The following is a 25,203-nucleotide window of genomic DNA, read 5'->3' as shown; positions in this document are numbered from 1 at the left end:
TTCAGGACAAAGTTTCTCTCTGTAGCCTTGGATGTCCTGGAGTCCTTTTGTCGACCAGGCTGACCTTGAACTCACAGAGATCTGCCTGCCTCTGCCTCTGCCTCTGCCTCTGCCTCCCCAGTGCTGAAATTAAAGGTGTATGCTACCATGCCCTGGGGGTACTTTTTAATGTATAGGAGGGGAAAATAAGTTAAATTTAGTAAATAACATATAATCCTCTTCATATATAAAATTAGTAACTGCTTTTTTAAAAACCATAATAACCAACAGTACTAGGGCACAAACAGAAATCCACAGCTATAATCACTGACTCCACTATGCCTCATTCAATAACTGATAGAGTGGGGTAAATGGAAAATCAATAAGAAAGTAAAGGGCATGTACAATATTAACCAAATGATAGCAGCTAAATGATATATACAGAAAGCCTAAACTGACTGCAGACCTCAACATAATGTTTTTAAATACACTGACAACATTCAGCAAAATAGACTTGAAGCCATACCATGAAACTAACTTCTGTTCCCAGAAAAGCAACAAAGCTAAAATTATGTTTCCATCAACATTTTGGTTATTGAAGTGCTAATGCAATACCCTGCTACCTAGCAGAAATTACTAGAAAACCAAACAGAAACCATGTAGGTCAGGATTAGTTTCAGCAAAGTACTATTGCTCTAAACATCAGCTGAAATGGGAGATTGAATGGTATTTAATACAAAAAGTATTGACATCTAGACCCTACAGATGTGATCCTAGTAGGCAGAAGGGTCTCCATAAATGTACTTACAGATCTCAAAATATCAACTTTACATCAATCTTTGACTATGTTAGCAGACCATAAATGCTATGAGAAGTAATTCTGTTAAAGACACATGAAGGATTGAGACCATGTGAAATTGAAAAGCAGAGACTAGAATTGTATACCCACAAACTAAGAACTATCTGGTATCAACAGAAGTTGAAGGAGGTAAAAATGGATTTTTCCCATATAGCTATGTTCAGATTTCTGGCCTTCAGAACTAAGAGAAAATACCATATTTTCTGACATACACAGAGTTTGCAGCCCAAGTTGGCTGCATAGGGTGTGCACTGGAAGAGGGGTAGTCTGATGCAGCAAGTATATTCCAAACTCTATATATTAACTGGAAAAGTTAAAGTCGGGGGTCATCTTATACACAAGAAAATATGGTATGTTTATGTTATTGTTTTGCTTCCTGCTAGGATTAATACCAGCAATATAGTCCATATATGAGATTAACTCTAACATCTACATATTAAAGAGACTTGTTTAAATAAGATATAAGAACATTCACTGCAGCTTGTGCCATCTTTAATTTGAACTGATGATAACATCTTTTTCTAATGATTATAACTTCACCCTCAAAAACATAAGTAGACAAATAAATAAATGGTATTTCTTGATTTTTGAATTTGCCTTGGAATGAATATAAACATATTTTGCCATTTTAATGTTTCTTGACACAGTTGAACTGGTTAACTCTTCCTTTTATTAGACCTCTAACTTCACATCCAACTCAGAAACCCTATTCCGTAAGTAGTAGTAGTAGCAGTAGCAGTAGCAGTAGCAGTAGCAGTAGCAGTAGCAGTAGCAGTAGCAGTAGCAGTAGCAATAGTAGTAGTAATTGTTGTTGTTTAAGACACACTGTTGTTTGATCCCTGGCTGTCCTGGGCTCACTTTGTAGACCAGGCTGGCCTCAAACTCAGTGATTCACCTGCCTCTGCCTTGAGAGTGCTGAGATTAAAGGTGTGTACCACCAGTGCCCTGCTCCATGATTTGTTTTGTAATTCGTCCATTTAACATTAGCTGAATACTTTTGTGTCTGGTGCTATACTCAGTACTAAAGTGCTGCTATGGTTTGAATGACTGGTGAGACCTAATTTTTCATGTGAAAATGCTAAGAGGTCGGGACCACTGGGAAATGGGTATCTGAAGAGGGTAGAGTTCTCATGAATATAATTAGTATCCTTATAAAAGAGGCATAAAATGGAGCTTGTGTATCCCTACTACCAAAGGGATTCAGCAAGCAGGGGTCATCTGTAAATCATCTTTGAGCTAAAAGTTTATTAGTGCTTTGATTTTAGCTACATAATTACCACAACTGTGAGCAATAAATTTCTGTCAATGATGTTACCTCATTTGTTCTATTTTGTACAGAAGACTGAATCAATTATGACACAGAGATATATATGAACAACATATTGTTTGTGTGTATTTGTACCTCACCAGCTGTCTTATATCAACAGTTTCCCTCTGATCTTTAAAAATATGGAACTAAAATACTTTACAGTCCACGACATTTTCTCAATATACTCAAACATCATTTGTGTTATGAAACCACCTGTTACAGATTGGATGTTTGTATCTTCCCAAAAGGTATGCTTTGAACCCAAACCCAAATGTAATTCTATTAAGAAGGTTGGACATTTGGGAAGTAGATAGGTCTTGATTAATTCATAGAGGTAGAGTACCCATGATATAATTTAACTGCCTTATGAAGAGAGTACAAGATAGCAAAAAAAAAATCTGATCACTGTTACGTTATGTCTACCAGCCAAGAAGAAGGTCCTTACTAAGCCATATATGCTGTCATTGTGACCTTGGGATTCCAATAGTCTAGAACAAAAATATCCATTATTGAGCCACGCACCATATTGTATTTTCTTATAGCAGTCCAAGGTGACTAAGAAAACATTCATACATAGCAGCATATGTATACATGCCTATGCATATGTATATCTCACATATGCATCTTTTTCTCTAAACCAGAATAAGCATTTCGTTAAGAATTTAAATTCCACTTGTCCAACATGATTTTTAGAGTCCCTACTACAATGTTTCAACATAAAAATAGACAAAGATAATAGACAAATCTACAAAATAACCCACTCACAGATTTTTTAAACCTTAATTTATAATTCCCTAGTTGAGGGCTGAGAAAAGGCATAGTTTTCTGGCCCAAATTTTCCACTTTCTGACATACTTAGCTTGCTGATGTGGCTAGCAATAGAGAAGACTAACGTTTCTAAGTCAACAAACAGAGATGTTCTTAGCAGATATGAGCAAGGGCTGGAAATTTTGTAGTAGTCATCAGAAGTCGTCAAACAGGAATATCAATTGACCTAGAATTTCTACTTACATGTAAAAAGAAAAGGGTATCCAAAGTTACACAAATAAAAACGTTAATTTTTATAATTATAATTGTAGAAACCTAAAAATCATACATTTTTCACTAATAAAATGGTTAACTCGATTATTATATATTTACAGAATGTATGGAATATTTCCCCAAAGAGAATGAACACTATCAGCTTTCTGGAAGTTATGGAAGGGTATTAGCTTTAAAAAATAAAAAGAGAACACTGAAAAGGGGAGCTGCTGGACAGGGGTTGGGGATCAGAGAGTCTCATAGCACAGTAAGCTGATCTTGATTCCCCTGTCTTTGCCTCCTAACTGTTTAGGAATCAGAAGCCTTATTAAGCTCTCTTCCCCAAGCTCTTACTTTCCCCCCCCCCACCCGACGCCTCACATTCACAGATTTATCTGTTCTCATAATGTCTTGATTATCCACATGGCAGAGTTATTCTGTTAAACATCATCATCTGTTTGTTGACTGACATCTCTTTCTCCTTTTCAGTAGTTCCTACATCCAAAGCCCTGGAACTCTCATGCTTTACATCCCTCTTTTTTTTTTTCCCCTAAAATAAGACCAAATATGGTAAGTCTCTGTGTCAACTGCTAGGTTTGGTGGTTATGGTGGTGATGGCAAAGTAGGAAGAGAGGGAAGAGGAGGAGGAGGAGAAGGAGGAGGAGGGGGAGGAGTAAGAAGAGGATGGGAGGATGGGGTGCTTTGGTTTTGGTGTGTTATTTTTGGAAGAGGGGGTATTAGCCAAAATCCCAATACTCAAAAATACTCTAGACTATGGAAAATTACATACCTATAAAGGAAAGACAATGATAATTTGCTCGTGACTAACAATGAAAAATGTCATCCAAATACAAACCTTAATACTGCTCTACTCAGGGTGGTAAAATTCAAAATCATGTTTAATATTGTGTGATGGTTAGCTCTGACAGGCAATCTGATTGGTTGTATTTATGATCACCTAGGAGACCTCTGAGCATTTGTTATGGGTATTTTGGGGTAACTGAGGTAGGAAGACTAATCCTGAATATGAACAGCACAATCCCATGGACTGGGCTCTTGAACTGAATAAAAAGGAGAAAGGAAATGGAGTACTAGTATTCCTCTTGTTCTGCTGTACGAAGGGTGAAATGAAGTAGCCACTCATGCTCCCACTGCCACACCATCCCATTATAAGGGAGTTCTTAAAATGTGATCCAAAATAAATCCTTTTCTATACATTTTCTTTGTCATAAATTTGGTCACAGAGATTAAAAAAGTAATGCATGGGAGAAATTCTAATTACTTCACTTATTTTTTCTACAAGATGGGTGTAATATGTATATTAGTTTATTGGTTAAGTGAAGAAATACAAATAAAAGGAAATACAGGAACAAAATGCATTTCCATCACAGTGTACATGACAGGAAGCAAAATGAAAATGGACAACAAGTGAGAGCAATCTCTTTCTATTCATCAGTGGTTCTAAAATTTCAATAGCAGATTTGGGAGGAAACTGTCCTCTAACAGAAGGTGGAAGGTGATATAAACTGGAATCTAATTGCTGAAGAGAATAGAGCTTTTAAAATCCTATTACTGCTGAAACTATCACTCTATGTAGAAAAATTTGTTTGTGTAACAGGTAGTGAGTCCTGTAACAGAAGCATTACACTACATTATGTTTATTCATTGACAAGTATACTTTTTTCAAAGCATTCCAAACTCATTACTAATAATTTAACTAACACCTCCTTGGAGCCTATTTTAAAATCACTTTCATTTCAAAATAGAATGAAACCAAAATAAAAGCATTACCAGGCCCACACACACAAACCTCTTTTAAAATAGCTAAAACTTAAATAAATTAACATTGAAATGAACTAAGTCTAAGTCTCTATAGTTACATTAAATTTACATACTATTGAAATTATGCTTTTATAATAACTGAAGTGTTAAACTAACTGCAGCCTATACTTTCATACATATCACAAGATTCAAATTACCAAGAATATTCCATCTAATCTGATGGAAAAGTTTGCCCAAACCTCTGTGTTATGCAAGTGGTCCCAATTGACAAGGGGATTATATCCTTAAATTTGTTTGTAAGTCAGTTGAAGAAAAAAAAACAAACAAACAGAAACATAAACCACTGGAACACTTTGTCAATAAAATAGTTTTAACCAAAATACTTAATTACCAAGTCTACACAGAAAAATACATTTGAGCCATACAAGTATGTACTATAGTAAAAGAAAGAGGTATTATTTCCTGACTAATTTGCAAATGGTGGCCAGATAGATGGAGTCAAGAGAAAGCCTTGCACACTGCTGCTGTTTGGGAGTGTGTGGGGGTGGGTAGGGGGTAGTTGGGGTGGTGGAGGTCTGTTTCAGATTGTATTACCACTAAGATACTAAAAACAACGATGGCAGTGCGTACTAGCATTGTGAGAGTTGGCTCCCTGTCTTTAAATGAGCAATCAAGTATTGCTTAGAGAAGATGCAGCAAGAAAACCGTGGAGAATAAGAAATAACAGCCAACAAGTCTTGATTTCAGAGCTCTGTGCTTAAAAGTAAAGGATAATAGGTTCGAACTTCACTTATAACAGGGAGCTTCCCCTACTAGAAAGTCCAAGAAGAAAAAGGAGGTATTGTGCATTTGTTGCGCAATCTAACATCCATAAATGCCTCTCTCAGTCTCCTATAGTAAATGGAGTAAGTGGACCAGATATCCTACCAAGGTGGCTGGGGAGGTGACACAGGTAGAGCAATTGAGAGTTAAGAGGTCACTGTCAAGCACAGCTGACCTTGAACAAATTAATTACCTTCTATGAATTTGAACCTCTTGAACTGATAATGATCACCTCATAAAATTAATTAAATTGAGGATAGAAAGAGATCATCCACGGAAAACTGGTATTTATCACAACTCTTAAAACACATAGTAAAAAGTCAGGAAATATTATTGGAGAGTTGCCTGGCAGAAAGGTTGGGACAAGGACAGGCTTCTGTATAATGAAACAGGCATCATTCCTCTCCCACGTCATAAAGAAAACTACCAGATCACCAAAGACATACATTCCAGGAATATGAAAAAGTATCTTTCCCTTCCCATGAGATAGCACCAGGATTAAGAAGCCTTTTATCTCAATCTAGGCTGACTCACATTGCTTTTCTTTTTTCCAAAATTTTAAGATGTCCATGCCGCATGAAAACAAGAAACTTTTAAACAATATATCTTACTGGTAACCAGGTATATCATTTAAAAATAAACACCATAAATATTCATGTGCGGTTATGGAAGAACATAAAAAGTGTATCCCAAATTATAGCATTTCTGGGGGAATCTTCACTTGTTCACTTGGCATACTTACTCTGCAGTAGTACCTATTCATGCTTTTTATTGAATTAAGTATTTAGTAAATGAAGGATACCTATTTATCCTAGCTTTCATAAGGAAAACCAACTACAATGGGGTCTTTCATTCCCCATAACTAGTGACCCATAAATGTATGCCTGTGCTTTATAGTTCTTTAAATACAACAAGAAGGGAGGGAAGAAAAGCAATCATGATGAAAAACTTTTAGAAAATGTATTACGCATAGAATGCACTGCTAAAGAGTATAATGAATCTACCCTTAATGGTGCCTCATCAAGATCAATTTCTATTCTTTGTAATAATAGAGTAATGCCTTCAAAACCACTGAAGACTGTGGGACTGCTTTTCTCCCTGCAAAATAACTAAAGACTACTGTATTTTTTATAGTTCTTCCTTCTCCTGTTAGCTATCACATCTCACTGTCAATAACACCTTTCATTTTTTTCTTTTAAAAATATAAGATTAACTGGGTGAAAGGCTGCGTTGACACCCACAAGTCTCTAAGACACGTTAAGTGTCTTCATTCCCAATATTTAATTTGGAGGAAAAGAAAGGGCAGGTAACACTGGCAATGGTTAAAAACTGAGTTCCTGATAAGAAGAGGCTTATGCTGAAAACAGAACTAACATAATTGAGTCTCCCAAAACATTCATGTAAAGCCCAATTGATAGAAACCTTTAAAAGTTAGCAAACATGATAGCACATAAAACCACACAAGGCAGTAATCAAAGGTGATTTTCTATTAGTCACAGTGGATGAGTGTGTGTATGTGTCTGTTTGTGTGTTTCAAGAATATATATATATATATATCCATCTCTCAGGGATTTATGTTTACAGTTCAGAAATTAAGATCCTAACATTGTAGGATAAGTGATATGTGAAACTACAATATGCCAAAAATTTCTGAAACCCTCAATTTTTCTTTGCTTTATTTTCTTAGCTTTTGCTATATGAATATCCCAATCCACCAACCAAAACAAAGAAAATTAAAGTCTGAATAAAAATCAGTATAATATTATATTGCTCTATAAAAACTATCAACCAAGAGTATGTCTAGCTGATTGTATTTGTAAGAAGACATGGAGTATAAGCAACCATATTTTTAACAAGCTTTAAAGCTCTAGCTAGGGCAGTGTGAAGTAAGTTATGCTCAGTGTACTCATAAAGCTTAACTAAGGAATTCAGCAATAAGGCAAGTCAATGAACAGGTACTTAAACCAGCAACGCATTAGAGGCACTTCTAATAAATAACAGGGACCTTCATCTTTCTGTCAAAGACTATAAACATATGAGTAGTTTAAAGTACTTTTTTAAAATGGCATACACTACAGTTTAATTCTTATACCAAAGCTAGTATTCACACAAAGGCATGCTGGCCAGAAAAATTCGCAGAACAAGCCTAATACTATCCTCTATGGAAGGCTTCCTTATATTTGGTTAGAGGATGGGAACCTATATTTAGAGTGTATCCCCCAGTGTCCTAGCTGATAAGGTCAGTGTCACGATAGCTTTTGATAAGAAACAAAAATTTTATAATGAAAACCTCCTTCACTTTGGATAGACTGCATTTTTCTAGATGTTAGATTAAGTACCTATGTAGACACCACTAATAAAAAATAAATTAAAATAGAAAGCCTTGGATACTGACATTCTACCAGCCTTCCATGGTGAAGAAAGTCACATATGTATTGCTATTTTTGCACTACTATGGTATCCCTCTCAAAAGGAAGACAGCAAGTCAACCTACCCATAGATTACTCCCTGCATGCAATCAAGCGGTATATGTCTACCAGACTACCTCAAGAAAATTTAACTGTTAATAAAATCAAAATCCTCACTCTTTTCACGAATCTCCCAAAGTGAAGATGGTCTTGATAAAACTTATGTCTCTGATATATGTGACACTGTGCTGATTCCATGTAAGATAAATAACAAAAAAAAGTATTCACACTTTGATCTAACCCTAAAAATGCCTACGTTAGATAGTAATAGGTTTGGAAAGGTATGTCAACAATAAATACATGCTGACTGTTCATCCAAAAATTTAATAATCATCTACTTTACTGATTATAATGTTAACAGTTGGGTTTTTATACAGAAGATTGTAGTACTAAAAGAACCTTTGCACAGTGACAAACTTTGTTCTAGGACTTGCTACTTTCTTAAATGTTAAAAAAATAAAAAGACACAAAACTATTCCATAAAGGACATTACCAGTTTCTCTAACATGAAATTTGACTTGCAAAATTTACATGATTCTCTTTGGATAATAACAAGGATTCCATCATCCTCCAAACTCTAAGTCACACTCGGCTCATTCCCTGCATGCTGTGGGAGCCTTGCTAGAATTTATCCACAATCAATGAAGGTATCAACCCAGTGCAGAATGTATTTAGAATACAAACACAATCCTAACCTTCAGTGAGACACAGTAGTAAATAAATCATTATTATTCCATATTAGAAGTGTGAGAAGCTTACAGGAGGTGAAATGACAACACAGACACGTAGCATGTGACTGATGATCTTGACAATAGATACCATAAATGTTAGAAAACAAATGTGTGACAAAGTGACAAAGATGGCAACACCTGAGAGGCAGTCTGAAAATTATCTAGATTAGTGTTCCTACCTCTATTTAAAAAAGTCATGCATTTCCCTTTGAGTTATAAAATTAGAATGAACATTTTATCAAAATATAACTTTACCTGAGACAAAATCCAGTATGAAATATCCTTTGAAAGCAGACACTAACATCATAATGAAGAACAGGATTAGTTAATAAATTACATTAAGACAGGTATAGAGCCTCAAAAACATGTCATTTTTGCATTCCCACTATTACAAAAAGCTTCCTACCTTGAAAGACGTGTTTCACTTTACATGGCATTATACTGAAAATGGGCCTAATTTCTCAACCAATTCCCATTACACCACTAAAAAATATTTATAGAAGGGAAATAAATCTTGAAATTACTTTTAATCACTTCATTAAATTTAAACCTCTTTACCTTAAGAAATGACAATTTTTTTCTTTACACAGAAATATTACAATCTCCTATCTTTGAGGACTTCAACAATATATTAGCTCAAAATCCATTTCTTGGTTCCCACTGAGATTTAAATTACCTGAAACTAATAGCCTCACTGCAAGAGTTCTATTCCATGGCTTGTAAGTTGAATTCACCAGCATGACATCTATGTTTTATATATGTAAATTCCACAGGTTTACTGTAAATTCATGACATTGACAACAGTGGTTTCCTAAAAGATTGGTACTGCCACTGAAACAAACACACAAAATGAGACAGGAAGCACCTATAATTTTTCTTCCTTGCCTATTTTATTGTGGCAGTCATGGAAAGAACAGAGATAGTCTAAAGCACAAAAGCCAAAATAGCAGCTGAAAATTTATACTATATGAAAAAGAAATATATGCATATAAATCAAAGGAAACAATAAGGCTTACCTCATGGCACATAATAAAAAATTATTTTATTACAGAAGCTACTGCTTGCATTATAGTTTCTATTATTACATTTCCAAAATTTGGCATGAACAGTATGAAAAGAAAATTTACTAGAAAAAATATATACAATGTTGACCAAATTTCTCCTTTACCTTTTCAATTCTTCCTAATACTATAAGAAACATAGTATGCAGAACAAAACATTAAACTGTGAGTGGAGTAAGATGAGAGGATTAATTTCTCTCAGCACAACCCAGGGAGAGGTGCTGCAGCTTGGAGCCCTCTCACTGGTATCTCCTGTAAGTATTTATTTCTTCTGTTAAATAACTATGTAAACAACATTGGCCCTGTTCATCAGTTGTATCTACCACTGGTTACTCTCAGAAATCTGCTTACAATCACAGCTATTCACACAGATTTAACTAATTCCAGGCTGTAATTACCTGAGGTCCCTGTCTCCACAGCACTTTAATTACTCCCTGTTAATCAGGTAAGCACTTGAAGGCGGACATCAACTTTTTCAGAGGTTATCAAGGGACTATTTAATTCATTGCAGCTGCCAAATCCTTGATCACTACCACATTAAATAACTTTCTTTATACTACAGAATGGTGTAAAGTTTCACTGATAGTAACAGGAGAATTTAGTATCTTTCTGTAAAAAGGGCCCTGTGGGTACAATGGTATCTTGGATCCACTAGTTTTACTTCAACAGTGTCTTCAAAGAAACATGGGTTTGCTCATACTTGTAAAAAGTTGTCCCTTGACTCTTCTTCTCCTTGTTCCCTTGCAGCATTCAAGAACTTTTTCTTTGGCTCCTCTATTTGCACCATTAGTTCTAGTCCATCCTTGTACTCTTTTATGTACATTCTATTTATTATTATTTATGTCTTTCTTCTCTCTGTCCCTTGTGCTACCCTCCCCCCTATGTGGAGATTGCTATGCTTTGAGTATTTGCCAGTGCAGCACTCATGTTGAAGTTTGGGTGCTGTTCTGATCATGTTAGGAGGTCTAACCTATGGAAGGTAGGTCCATGAGGGCTCTGTTGTGCACACAAAAAAAATACTCTAGAGTCACAGTCTCAAGCATTCATCAGGTCTCAGATCAGCTGGCAATAATTGAGCCAACCTTACAGAAACGACTATTCTCCAGCTGCCGTCGAAGTACAGCTTATATTTCCAAGTCTCTATTTGTTCGGTTTTCGTTGTTGTTGGTTTTTTTTTGTTGTTGTTGTTTGGTTTGGTTTGGCTTGGGTTTTGTTTTTGTTCAAGACAGGGTCTCTCTGTGTAGCCTTGGCTGTCCTGGACTCACTTTGTAGACCTAACTGGCTTCGAACACACAGAGACCTCCCAGCCTCTGCCTTCTCAACTGTTGCAATTACAGGCATGTGCCACTGTGTCCAGCTGAAAGGCTCTATTTGAAATTCTTCATTTGTTTTGCAATAATTCACTATCTCATGTTCTCTAAGCTCATGTCTATCAGATCTTCTTTCTCCATAGCCATTTCCCATCCATGGTTCAGGAAAGATTGAAAAAAGTGATCAGTTAAGTTTGGTTTGGACACATTATGGCTTCCACTTCATTTTTTCCAAACTACCTAATTTTAAAAATATTAACAGTCAACAGAATTAAATTACTAAACTCATTTAATTGGGGATGATTATAATTACAGCACTGTTTTATATGGGTTTTAAGCATGGTTTGGTGAATGATAAACATCTTCCTAAATGCCAGAGGTAAAAGGACTAGACTGTGTGCCAATCAGCATGCATATACAAGAAATCAAAGACCAAAGTGTGTGTGTGTGTGTGTGTGTGTGTGTGTGTTTGTAAAGTAATGTCATAATAAATCTTAATACATGAACCACAAATCTTAATAAAATATTGGTTTTAAAAATAGAATTTAGCTAGGCATGAAGGCATATGCCTTTAATTCCAGCACCTAGTACACAGAGCAGGAGTATCTTTGTGACTATGAGGCCACCCCAGTCTACATAATGAACTCAAGACAGCCAGGACTTCATGCAGAGACCATGTCTAAAAGGGTGAGAAATGAAGAATGTAACATAAAAATATTCAAAAGATTATACAATGATATATATAAGTTCAAAATAGAATGAATTAATGTTTGAAGTTGGGTCTTTGCTAACTTGAGTTCTATTGAATTTGTCTAATGTTTTCTGTAGGGAGAGACAAATTGGTCCCTTGATTGAAAATAGTATATATTACAAACTAAATATACATCAATAATTTAATTTCTTTATTTTACATGTTATTTTTAGTAATAAAAAAACTCAACTGCATTCATTTACTATCAAGTTATACCAATAAACTGAATTTAAATGAACAATCTATGAGAGCATATGGCTATTTTTTAATTAAGACAAGAAGAAGAGGATATTTTATAGGAGAATATCATATGACAAATACAGAAATAAAGACAAAAATCAGAAAATCATCGTATAACAAACCAAAAAATAACTGACTCAAAGCAATACTTCCATTTACAGGTGTGAAAAGTTTACAAAAACGTTGCTAAAGACTGGGAAAATTATATAATCTCAAAACATCATCCTATTTATTACTTATTAATTTCAAATATAAAGGACAACTTGCCAAACCCCATGATGAGGCAGCCAAATATACATATGCCTCATGATGTTCTTTTAATCAAAATTTCAATCTCATTTTAAGCCACTTCAAAATGATTCATTTTTTTTCCATAAAAGCTTAGAAAAAATTTTAGGTGGTTTTAATCAACTTCCTGAAATGTGATAACTGAAAAAATAAAATTAAAACTATGCATTTGTGTACTCACATACAATCTGATGTGACATTTTATAATTGGACTACATTAAAAACAAAAGCATCAAATGGTTTTAGCAGCTATTTCAGCCTAGTCATCTGTTTAATACAAGTAATTTTTCCAAATGAAAACCTTGCTTCATTTGGAATAGTCATTCAGCAGTGACTCACACCCCCCGACAAAGAATGAAAAGCAGGGTTTGTCAAATTTACTGAAACTCTTTGGTGCACTTTTGTTACTACTTATAAATGCCATACCGCTAAATTTTTCTCTAAATTACTCATGCCTCATAAATATGAAAAAAATCATTATCAATGGTTATTAACTCAAGAAAATAAACACTATACATTGTTTCACATCTTGATGACAATGTACGTATTATTTTAATGCAGCAATAAGCTAGAGAGCATGGATTTTTCATCAGGTTTCTCAAACTACATAAGAGGATACAAAAAAAAATGAACCACTTCTATTCACAAATTCAACTTTTCTAAAGATAAAGTCATGCCACAAGCACACAAGGTGAAAATTGCTTCTGGATATTGAGTTTTCAGTAACTGTAACTAAGAGAACTGAAAGTTCCTGGGTTTATTATAATAGTACTTTGCTATCAAATGTTTAATCTACCAAATTATCTTCAATTGTCATTATAAAGGAAATACAAATTTCTGAAAGAAAAGTGTATCAAAAATAGTACAAGCAATATTAATAACAGCCAGCAAAGAAATAACTATATAAATTTACCAAAGTATTAATAGCACTTTATATAAGCTTTCTGCTGTGATAAACATCAGGGCCAAAAGGAACTTCAGAAAGAAGGGGATTATCTCCTTTTAGAGGTTATAGTCCAGCATCAAAGCAGCAATTCAAAGCAGAAACCTGGAGGCAGGAGCCAATGGAGGAGTGCTGCTTACTGACTTGTTCCCCATGGCTTGCTAACAATGTGTTCTTATACTATCCAGGACCATCTGACCAAGGATAGCACTGCCCACAGCGGGTGGAACACTTGGACATCAGTTATTAACCAAGAAAATGCCCTATATACTTGCCTAGAGGCCAATCTGATGGAGGCATTTTCTCAATTACAATTCCCTCTTCCCAGATATTTCTATACAATCAATAAAACCTAAGCAGCATAATTGCTTAGTACACTGGTCTTTTTAAATCAGTCTTTTAAGTTAGTATACAAAGTAGCAGGTTTCATTATCACACTTTTGTACATATGTGTCAATATATTTTATTTTTATTCATTTCTTGGGCTCACTTTCCCCCTTTTTCTGATTCCCTTTCCTCTCATCACAATTACATTGCCCTTAAAAAAAAGAGGTAAATTTTAAGTCTTTTAATATGTATTTGAAGATATTTAGGGATTTTTATATTTATGCTCCTTTTTAAAAGACAAAAAAATTCTTAACTACTATCAGTAATCTGAAATTACCATGTCAGAAACTTTGTCATTGCAAACATGACCTCAGGTTTAGAAAGTTATTAAACCCCTAATTTACAGAGTATGTGTAAGGGAAGAGTTCAGACTAAGTGAAAAAATGATACCATGGTTGTACAGTTTAAATATGGATATTTTCATATTTAGATGAAAAATTAGGGACAGCACCCTTAGTTGCTTATGCCTTTTCATAAAGAAGTGACAGTAAACATAATCTTTAGCCGAAGAGCAATGTCAAAAATGTGAGATTTTACAAAGGATAAAAGCATAATTGGCTTCTAAAGAAGACATTAAGTAATGAAATGAAGGCATAAAAGCGTTATCAGCCAAACTTGTGCCTCAACACATTTATTTTGAAATGTGTATTAGTAACTACCATAAGAATTATGTCTTTAACTGGTTATTACTGTAATGGCTTAAATGTGGAGCTTGTTTGACAGTTTACAAATGATTTATAACTGAATCCATATAAAAAATACATACAGAGTAATGGGCTAACAAAAATTTAGTCTTTTATTCCAAGTCACTTATGAATCAAAAGTAGATCCCTGACCCAAATAGGAGGCTTCCAACATCCAAGGCCTATAATGTTTTTCAGTTCAACATCAACTTTGGTTGTTTTTTATTATTAGTATTTTTTGATTAGTTGGTTGGTTTGGTTTGGTTTGTTCTGGGATTGTTTGTTTGTTTGCTTGTTTGTTTGTTTCTGAGACAGGGTTTCTCTGTGTAGCCTTGGTTGTGCTAGACTCGCTTTGTAAACCAGGCTGGCCTCGAACTCACAGAGATCCACTTGCCTCTGCTGAGCTCAACTTTGTTTAATTACTGATGTTTAAATAAAGTGCTTATGCACTCTCAGAAGACAAAAATGATGTCTTAGTATACATTTAACATATTTATATACTCTAGGTTGTAACAAATAAAATTAAGCATTTCTTTGTTCAATTGCTATAATTTCTTCATCAAGCATTTATTTTGTGTGGTAGGATTCCTGTCAGCATGATTCACTATGTACAAAAAGCTGTGAGTAAACAGAATCAGAGCAAAAGCTCTAAGGAAACAATCAGAATGCTTCTAGCTGATGTGATGAAGAGATATTGGGGGGTGGATAATGTTTAATCATAGGGACAGAATTAAGTGGAGAATGGACACTCCTCAATGTTCTTCACCCACATCTAAATTGGGAAAGGAAGGCATACCTACACTCTGAGTAAAATGAGAAAAAGAACATTGAGATAGGGTATGTTAAAAAAGAATACTTAACAATTCTAAAGTCCCAAACTATAGACTGCACCACTACGAGAGAGAGAAAGAGAGAGAGAGAAAAGAAGAAGAAGAAGAAGAAGAAGAAGAAGAAGAAGAAGAAGAAGAAGAAGAAGAAGAAGAAGAAGAAGAAGAAGAAACAGTTAAAAAAAAATAGACAACTCCAGAAGAAAAACTTGAATTATAAGAAGCTGAACAGCGCTTAAACCTACAAGTGCCCTAACAGAGTCATAGGTGATAGTGAGAAACTGCCCCCAATGTAGAAAAGTTATCAAGAACAAACATACTTAAAATTTTTATTTTTATTCCAATGGGGAAAATATTTTCTAATGCTGGACTGAGTCGCTGAAGAATAAGGACTGTTTTTGAGAAGCACTATAAAATAACTAGCCGTCTTCTGCATTCAGTTCATACACAGTTCAACTTCAGTGGAGTTATAAGAATGTAGTGATTGAACAGAGGGATACTAATTATTTTATTGCTGTTACAGCCTAGTGTGTTTGAAAATGTCTAAGGTATACTAAGTCATGGTTCTTGCCCTTTGAGAGCTTATAAGCATTTTAATTAAATATTATTAATTAAACAAAGCTAATGTTTAATTAAAATTAATTATAAAAGACAAGTGTGTAAGAAAGGTGAACATGGATGATATAAAACTCAAAGGAACAATGTTTTATCTCTTTAAGCATTGAAAAAAATGGCTTAAAAATTATAGCCCAATGTTAGAAATGGAATTGTTTCTAGTGTGTTTTTTCTGGACCCTAATGAAGCAATATTTTTGCACTTTTTCCTCCCATTGAAATTGCACAGTATCACCTGTTTACCTGCACTAATATTGCTAATTTGCAAATGACAACTTCAAAACCACAAAGATCACTCACTTCTGCTCAGTCATTTAGGCCCAGAGAGCAGCCAGTGCAGAGAGGTACTTCAATTCCTAGGATGCAGCAGATCCTCCATAATAGGAATAGATTAGAAATTGTTCTAAAACTAAGCACAGATTTAAGTAATAAAATCTTTCAAAATACATAAAAATTTCATAGTCTTGATATGTTGTTTTTTGCTCTTTTGTTTTCATTAATCAGCTAGGCAAATGGTTTATACCACCGAGCCAGCTTTTCAGACCCTCTATATCATCCAAAACAAGCCTAAAACACAAGCCAACTTGCATACTGTTAAAATATTAGAAAATGAGAAACTCTCTAGTCATTGCACTAATGAATGTGAAATTAGGGAAGACTAAAATGAGTCTTTAATAATTTTTGTGCAGTTCTTTAAAAGATCACTTATTTTATGCCACTATTCAATAGTCTCCAGTCTTCTTTCATCTTATTAACAAATAAGTTTCTCTACTTTATAGTTAAAAATAATTGCATTGATAATTTTTATTCTGATTGAATTTAGATTTTAATAAGATTGTTACCACCATCAAAACTAAATCTTTTACAGTAGCAACTATTTTACAATTTCTAAATCCATTAGGAAAAACACAATCTACTTGGAATATGAGAAAGCAATGCTTTATCATGAAGCAAGTACATCAAACTCCAATAACCAATATTTTGTCTCCCCCTTCTGGACTACCTAATTATAGAAAGGGAAAAAATGGAAAACTGAGGTTGAATCTTTTGTCATAGAATATATTCAAATAATTGGTGTGACATGGCTATAATATTAGCATGAAGTAATCACTGAGGTATTATACTGTTAATAAACTAATAAAAATTCAACATAATAATAGAATAACAGTTCAACATCTCACAAAAACATACTGCCTGTCGTGCTTACTGTTATCTTATGGATACTATTAGTAATAGATAGTTTCCAGCCAGGCGCATAGCAAGAACATTTGAACTTACTTAGACACTGGCCACAAAGCAATCACTCAGTCTCAATGTCGCTCTCGCTATCTTTCTGAACGGTTGGCCTCTATTCCTATGGCTATGTCTGCTTCATTGGCATTATTTTCTTCACCATCCTGATCCTAGAAAGCCAGCTGACTCTATTTTGGAACAAAATCCCTGTAAGTCACTTGATTAGTGAAGGTGATTTTCACAGCCAGATTATAGGTAAGATTACCCATGTATTGAGACTTCACTATGTCCTACAGACTGAGATCATTTATAAAGATTACAAAAGGAAAAAAATGAGACTTTCAAAACATTTTAGATTGCCTATCTGAAAGACTGCATCACTCACTGTTCTCTATGCTAACCCACTGAGTCATTGAGATGTATACACAGTCTTTCTGACTTAGTAAAGATAGCTGCACTTCATTTTACAAGCTAGTGAAAGATATTCAAATGATAAATGATCTCTTCTCATCAACGAGGTACAGAGAGGATATGTAAAATAGTAAAAGCAGCAATCTGCAACAGTGAGCCACATTCTAAAAATCACATTGTTAATGCTATAAAACTAAAGAAATGCCCTTGCATGGTCAGACTTTACTTCTGCTTTTGTGATCTTAATCATTTCTCCTTGATTTACCTGTCTAACTGAACTCATCATCTTGGACTTCAAACGTGATCTTGTTCTTGACTTCTGTATGAATGCCCAAGTCATTTTGGCCAGTCATGCTTGAAATTTCAGTCATTATTGAACCACACATCTCTTCTGCCCTTTCCTATTCATTTACCGAGGCTGATCTATTTCACATTCAGTCTTCTTTGTTCTCTCTTCTCTACTCTCCATTAGTTCCTACTAACCACACATTCCAGCTCAGAGTCATATGAGATCACTGCAGAAACCACCTGCTTAATCTCTCTGCTCTACTCTCTTAACCTCTTCAAAGTCTACTGCTATGTGAGTGCTCCCCAGGAGAAACCTCTGATGCTGTTATTCTAAGTCTCAAAATCATAGAGGGCTCCCTGATGATTATTCAACTGGCAAGTCCTTCACAGCACTATCCTAAAATGACCTCAACTTACCTTTCCAAGTTTAGAGATTTCCAGCGATGCTTAATGTATTTTCAGCCTTTGTAACTAGCTCTTGGCATTGGTTATTAAATATTCCTACCTGTCCTTTGCTCATCTCAGGCTACCCACAGTGCCCTCCTTGCTATTCCTCAAAAACTCCACACACATTCATGCTTCAAGGATCTTGCATTTGACACACTGTCTCTGGCTGCAAAGCTCTCCCCAAGATATCTGCATGGCTCTTTCCATTTTCCTTAAGTTCTCTGTCCAAATACACTTGCTCGCAGAGCTTGCCTGTTTAAAACGGCACACTGTTGATCACTGCTTTCTCATCTTGCTCTTTTTTCTTCTTTTTACATTTTTCCACCATAGCACTTGCCAAGACCTGTCATAGTATTTGATATGTGTCTTACTGTCTGTTTCCCCAGCTAAAATGTTAGCTCCATGAGGAGTACCTGTATAGTTTATCTTTCTAGCACTACAAGAAGGCCTAGAAATTAGGATCTGTGTATTTAAATTGTGGTTCTCATCTCCAGATTTTTACAGGGCCTGCCAAGGAAGAGTAGAGACAGTACATTCACCAGAAAGACTGACCTGTTAGTTCTTTAAATAGAGCCTGAAGGCCAAGCTCTGTATGAAAATTTCTGGGCCTTAAATTCTTTAGTTTTTTTTTTTTTTTTTTTTTTAAGGCCATAACACTAACACAGGAAAGGTGAAGACAGAATGAGATTGATTCTCTCCCCCCAATTTTAGCCTAAACAAGAAAAGAAATTCATTTTCCACTTCTATGTATTTTACGTCATTTTATCTGAATAAGGGTGTGTATTAGGATGCAAAGTCAGCCATTATGATCAGGGGCCTTGGCAATAGCAGCAAGCATAGTGCCTTGCATATAATAGGTAACTAGTAACTTTGGATTTAAGAAAAAGCAGTTAGGTGTGGCAGAGTATGCTTGTAACGGCAGTATGTGAGGTGCAGGCAAATGGGATGTGAGAATAGTCTTGGTTACCTACATGGGAACCTGTCTCTAACTACATGGTTAGAGAGAACGAATGCTCAAAATTAAAGTTTTTGTTTTGTTTTGTATAAAAGAAAGAACTACAGGAATTCTGATATTAGGTGGAAATAGGAAGTGGTTTAGGAAATCAGAATTGAGGCTTCATGCAAAAGCTGTGGAGTGAATATGGCAAAATATTCACACGGCCTGAATCCATAAGAACTGGATATGAAGCTTTAGCCATGTCCCAATAACAGGCAGCATTCAAGCTTGCTTTTGAAAGTAAAATTTATAAATACGAAAAGTGAAAAGCAACACCGATGTTTTAAAAAATCAGCAGCAGGGCCTCAAATGCTATTATTTCAGCTTGCAATCATCACTAGAAAAAGCAAAAGGGAAAAGGCCATGCAAACCTACTTCATTATATACTCCATGTTTCCAATTTTCACTCTGTTACAACACTGATTTTTTTTTTTAACTAGCATTAAAATTTCTAAGTAGCCACAATACGTAAATTGGTTATTTGAGAATTCGACTGTCTACAGCACTTCTATGAAATTTCTACCTGCCAATTTTACCAGCAAAAATATTCTTCCCTGCCTTTTGAAAATTAATAAGCCCATGACATATAAGCCCTTTTGTAAGTGTCTTTTACCGGGGTGATTTTATACATTGTTTGTTCATCTCTCTTCAGCTGCAAAATATAATAAAATAAGGACAAACAAATTTTCCATAATGCATCCTGACTACCTCTAAATTAAACCTTCTTCATTTCATGTAGAAAGGATTCCTATAGCTTATTCTCTTTGTAGCAGAAGATGTCAGCTCAAATGTAAGCAGATGAGATCAGAAAATGGCTATGAAACAGGTATACTCTGAATCTATACATAGCACTTATCTCATACCATCATCTTTCAAAACACACTGGAACCCATGCACAGTTGCTGGTCTCTCACTTTGCAACACTGACAATATAGCCTCTTTGGGCTCTCTCCCTGTTCTATACACCTGTCTGATGTCATCTGTCTTCTTCCCCTTTAGACCTAGTTTCTTGAAAGCAAAAGCTGTATTGATTGGCAAAAGAAGACATGTAAGAGATTTATTCTAAAGTGTTAAAGACATGGTGCTATGTGATAGAAGGAGTTAACTGGGACAGCGCCTCCCGCAACATGAAAGTTAATCAAGAAAGATATTTAGGTACTTTCTAGGCCAGCAAAGAAAAAAGTATCCTAGTTAAAAGATTGCATATGCTTGATTTCGAGGGACCCAAATGTATTTAGCTACAGGATCAAAGCTTTAAAATGACTTTTTAAGGAAGGCATAAAATTGGAGAGCTATCCTATTGGGACTCTAGGTGAGAGAAGCGTGGGAGAACGGGGAAATAGAAGGATCCAGAGGGTCCTAGAAACCTACAAGAAGAACATTATGATAAGTAGATTTAGGCCCAGGGGTCCCGCTCAAACTATGGCACCAGCCAAGGACAATATGTGCAGTAAACTTCGAACCCCTACCCAGATCTAGCCAATGGATAGGACGTTATTCACAGTTGAGTGGAGAGTGGGATCTGACTTTCACAGGAACTCTGGTGCCCCGTGTTTGACCACGTCCCCTGGAAGGGGAGGTCTGGTGGCACTCAGAGGAAGGACATCAGGTCACCAAGAAGAGACTTGATACCCTATGAGCATATACAGGGGGAGGAAGTCTCCCTCAGTCACAGTCATAGGGGAGGGAGTAAGGGGAAAATGGGAGGGAGGGAGGAATGGGAGAATACAAGGGGTGGGATAACAATTTAGATGTAATATGAATAAATTAATAAAATATATATTAAAAAAGAAAACGAAAAGAAAGATTGGAGAAATAGCTTAGTAGATAAAGGTACTGGCTTCCATGCCTGACAACCTGAGTTAAATCCCCATGGCAGAAGGCAAAAACTGACTTATATAAGCTGTCCTCTGCCCTCTACACATGTGTACTGACATGTACACATATACATACAAATCAATACAGTATATTAAGGAGAAAGAGATGAGATTATAAAGGGAAATTGGGAGCCATTTGAAGCTTTTAAAGAGGCAAGTAACATGTGCTGGCAAACACGTGCAATATCTCCCACGGAGAGGGAGGAAAGGAGGGGGAAAGTAGGAAAATTTTAAAGTCAAAGTAAATATTAAACATATTTTCTACGTTAAATACATTATTTCTCTGTGACTTTAAAGATGTTTCATACTCTATTCTTCAAATAAATGATACATACTTAGGTTTTAAATTACAATGCAGGCAATGTTTGGCTTACAATATGAGTTATTATAAAAGCAATATCTTAAGTATAAAATCTTTAAGTGGTAGCACCAAAAAGAACCTTAAAACTAGAATGATAATTTCAATTTATCCACATAATATGTGGAGTCCAGGGTAAAATTACACTCCAAAAGTCAGAGTCACTACAAACTGTCCAAAAAAAAAAAAAAAAACAGGTCTTCAGGTCTCCTAATTGCATAGCCTGGATGGCTTTCCTTGCTATATAACACCATAATTAAAGCATTATATCATAATAAAAATCTGTTCAAACAGAAGACCAATGCTTTAGGAACACTTCTTCTTTCCATTCTGTTAAATTGACGTACAGCACACAATATCTGAGTTATCTAAAATGACAGACGTATAATTTTTAAAGGAGGAGGAGAGAAAAGGTAAACACCTAAGAAAACCTGGACATATTTTAGTTCCAAAACATATTACAAGACTGTAAGTAACTACTTAACATAACTAAATTTTAATCACTTGATCACAATATTTACCATAACACTCTGAAGAATATATATCAAATGAAAAACCAAACCTTAAATATTGCATGCAAAAATTACAAAGCCCCAAAACAAAAATTTAGTGCTAAGGGTAAAACACATCTTTAGTACTTACCGTAACTTTACTTCCAACTATCTGCATGCAGTGGTCAACGAAGAATGGTTATGGTGTGAAAAAAAACAAACAGCAATAATATTAGTAATCAGAAGCATTCACAGAAGTTAAGTGTTTAGTAAATTAGTGGCTGGCCTACTCTATTAACACATTTAATGCTTTAGATCTCATAGCTGAAACAAAATACCAATATTAATATGTGCCACATTACAAAATCTAGAGTCTAAAGAATAAGGATAAACAGTAATTATGATGTGTATTTTTAAAAATCTGCATTCTAATAGGTTTTGCATGTACTACAATAGCACTATTAAATGTAAGAACAATATACACTCAGATATTTTCCCTATACACATGCCCTCAAATAACATCATGAGAATTTTTTTCCAAATACTGTTCTTGTTTTCTTTTCTGGCTATGGCAAGCATAGTGTTACAGTTGGAGTAAGTTATTTTAGAATACAAATGTTGCATTTAAAGTCATGCTTCAAGTTCAGAAGTCAACTTTAGTTGAAATCTGGAATATTTTATATTGTTATAAATTTAAAATGATATTGTTTTAACATTTACCTTTAAGTTACAAGACAAACTCATTATTATTCTTTTTTTTAAGTCATCCTACTGTTCCAAGTATGAAATCAGATTTTTCTATAATGTGAGGACAATGTAATTTATCCATAAAAATGCACATATTAATACACAAGAAAGAGTTCAGAAATTTCAAGATATAAGACAATTTCTGAAAGGCAGGCTTCTGTTTAAGAAAACAGGAAACTCTCAACACAAACATAATCTACGCCAAAATCCAAATATAAGTCAAATTTCTGTTATCCAGTTCCCATATTTGAATTTCAAGCAGTGTATCAAAAAGAGCTAATTCTTTTGATGATGCTTTGAAATTCATCATCTGCTAACAGTTATTGTTAATATGTGTTGTATTTTTCAGCTAATGCTTTTAAAACAAACATCAGATTTAACTGAAAGCCCAATAAGTATCGTAGGCTGAGTAAGATATAACAAGATACAGAAAGGTAATAGTGGCTTCCAAGTAAATGATTTCACAGGAATCCACAAGTTTCCAAAAAGAGAAACAAGTCCCTTAAAAATTCATTCAACACATTGCTTATAAGCAGCAATTATTTAGATGAATAAGAGCTTCTTTGCTATCGCTAACAGTTCTCTGAAATGAAAGATATGCTATTCACCTAAATTATTTGCTCCCACCAAAGAAGACAGAGGTTACATTTGTCCCTTGTTTGTTTAGCACAGACATGAGATGAGAGCCTGTGTTAACAATTAAGACAGGTTCATAGTCTTTGAAACAGCTAAAATATGACCCATTAAAGGCCTGCTTAATTATTCATTTTGATTGCAAAATGATTTCATTTAGCTAAAGCACATATAGAAATATATTAGATTGATTAGTCAAGAGAAGCAAGGAGAAAATAATTTGGTCATATCTAGGCTCAACTCTTTCACTATATCCAACCCATGGACTGAAGGAAAAAGGTATCTTATAGTGGCAAAACACAGTCATAATAAATACATATATATTGGCATGTATACTAAAACTTTCAACTACTTCTTATGTTGGTAAAAGTCTAAAAGCCTGTAGAAATACTTTATCTAAGCATATTGTATTATATAGTACTATTGAGGGTTTTTTTTTTTTTTTGAACAACCATACCACTCAATGTCTCAAAGGTTGTTGAAAGTACAATTGGACATATTCTAAAATCTCAAATTCAAAAGTAGTGATTAAAAGTAGAAGTGAACTGCTTTCTTCATATTGTCATAAGGACAAGAACATGTGGCTCATTAGTGTTAGGACCCTGGTGAATAATGTTTTCCCATGAATGTCTATATTTGCTGTTTAGGGTATGCTAGATGTTCTCTATAATCACCAGCACAGTGTGCCTCTTGATATGTTATGAATCAGTAGGCCAGCTTCAACATTACTAGCACAGCTTGTTTTCCATTTCTGCAATGGCAATTTGAAACTATACAATCTTCTTTGTTATATGTAACAAAATAATCCATACATGCCAACTCCCTTAGGTCAGGTCTAGAACCACACCTCTTATACTAACAAGCATCTGACTCCCAGAGCAATAAATGCAGACTAGGTTTTCCACATACATATTTAAAGTTCACTCATGTACTATTCCTTTAGCACTCACACAAGTGTCTATTATTGAATTTTACATTAAGTGTGTGGAGAAGACCAAACAATAGTTTTACAACATCAACTTGTGGTTTCCTGAATAACCACTTATCCAATACTAATTGTAATAAAATTAATGATGCAAAACCAGACTTGTTTGTTTTAGGAACAAGTTCTAACACATATCTGTGTGTTGCTTCATCATCTTTTAATGACCTTTCCCAAGAACATGATGGCTATTTCTCACTGAGCTTGCTTTTTCATTGTTTAAACTCCATACAAAACTCCATACAAAAGAAAAAATTCAGCTAGTTAAAGGGGAAAACAAAAATTAACACTAAAACTTAACTATAAACCTCCCATATCTTATATGTGACTATGGAACACTTTTCCACTTTAACACTGGTTTTACTTTCAGAGGAGAACACTGATTACCTACAAAGCCTTTTTATACTGTGATAGGTACCATCATATCTGCATTAAATGAGGAAACATCTTTAATGAGTATATCAATATAATGAAAAAGAGAAAAATGTACATGTCAGGGAAAGCCTATTTAACACCTAATGAAAGCCAGACAGCAGGGCAGGAACCTAAGCTCCACACAAGCCAACAGCCACACATTCAATGATAATTGGTGCAAAATTGACCTGTCATGATAATGAACAGGTAAAAGCATTGTTTCGTATTGAATATTGTTATTCAGGAAATAG

General features: G+C 34.8%; 1 protein-coding gene across 3 annotated transcripts in view; it reads right to left on the bottom strand.

The window, feature by feature from the left end:
* The window catches only part of Diaph2 (diaphanous related formin 2), a 730,565-nt gene that overhangs the window by 634,152 nt on the left and 71,210 nt on the right, over nucleotides 1-25,203 (bottom strand). For 2 of the 3 annotated variants that reach the window (XM_051142209.1, XM_051142211.1), the window contains one exon: nucleotides 22,328-22,348. The exons of the other annotated variant lie outside the window; for it this stretch is intronic. In XM_051142209.1, coding sequence (XP_050998166.1) covers nucleotides 22,328-22,348 — 21 coding nt within the window. The remainder of the gene's footprint in view (nucleotides 1-22,327; nucleotides 22,349-25,203) is intronic. 3 annotated transcript variants of the gene reach the window in all.

The sequence above is a fragment of the Acomys russatus genome, chromosome X (genome assembly GCF_903995435.1).
Source record: "Acomys russatus chromosome X, mAcoRus1.1, whole genome shotgun sequence".
In the NCBI taxonomy this organism is placed as follows: Eukaryota; Metazoa; Chordata; class Mammalia; order Rodentia; family Muridae; genus Acomys; species Acomys russatus.
The sequence above is the reverse complement of the archived record's forward strand: the minus strand, read 5'-3'. Positions and strand labels throughout refer to the sequence as shown.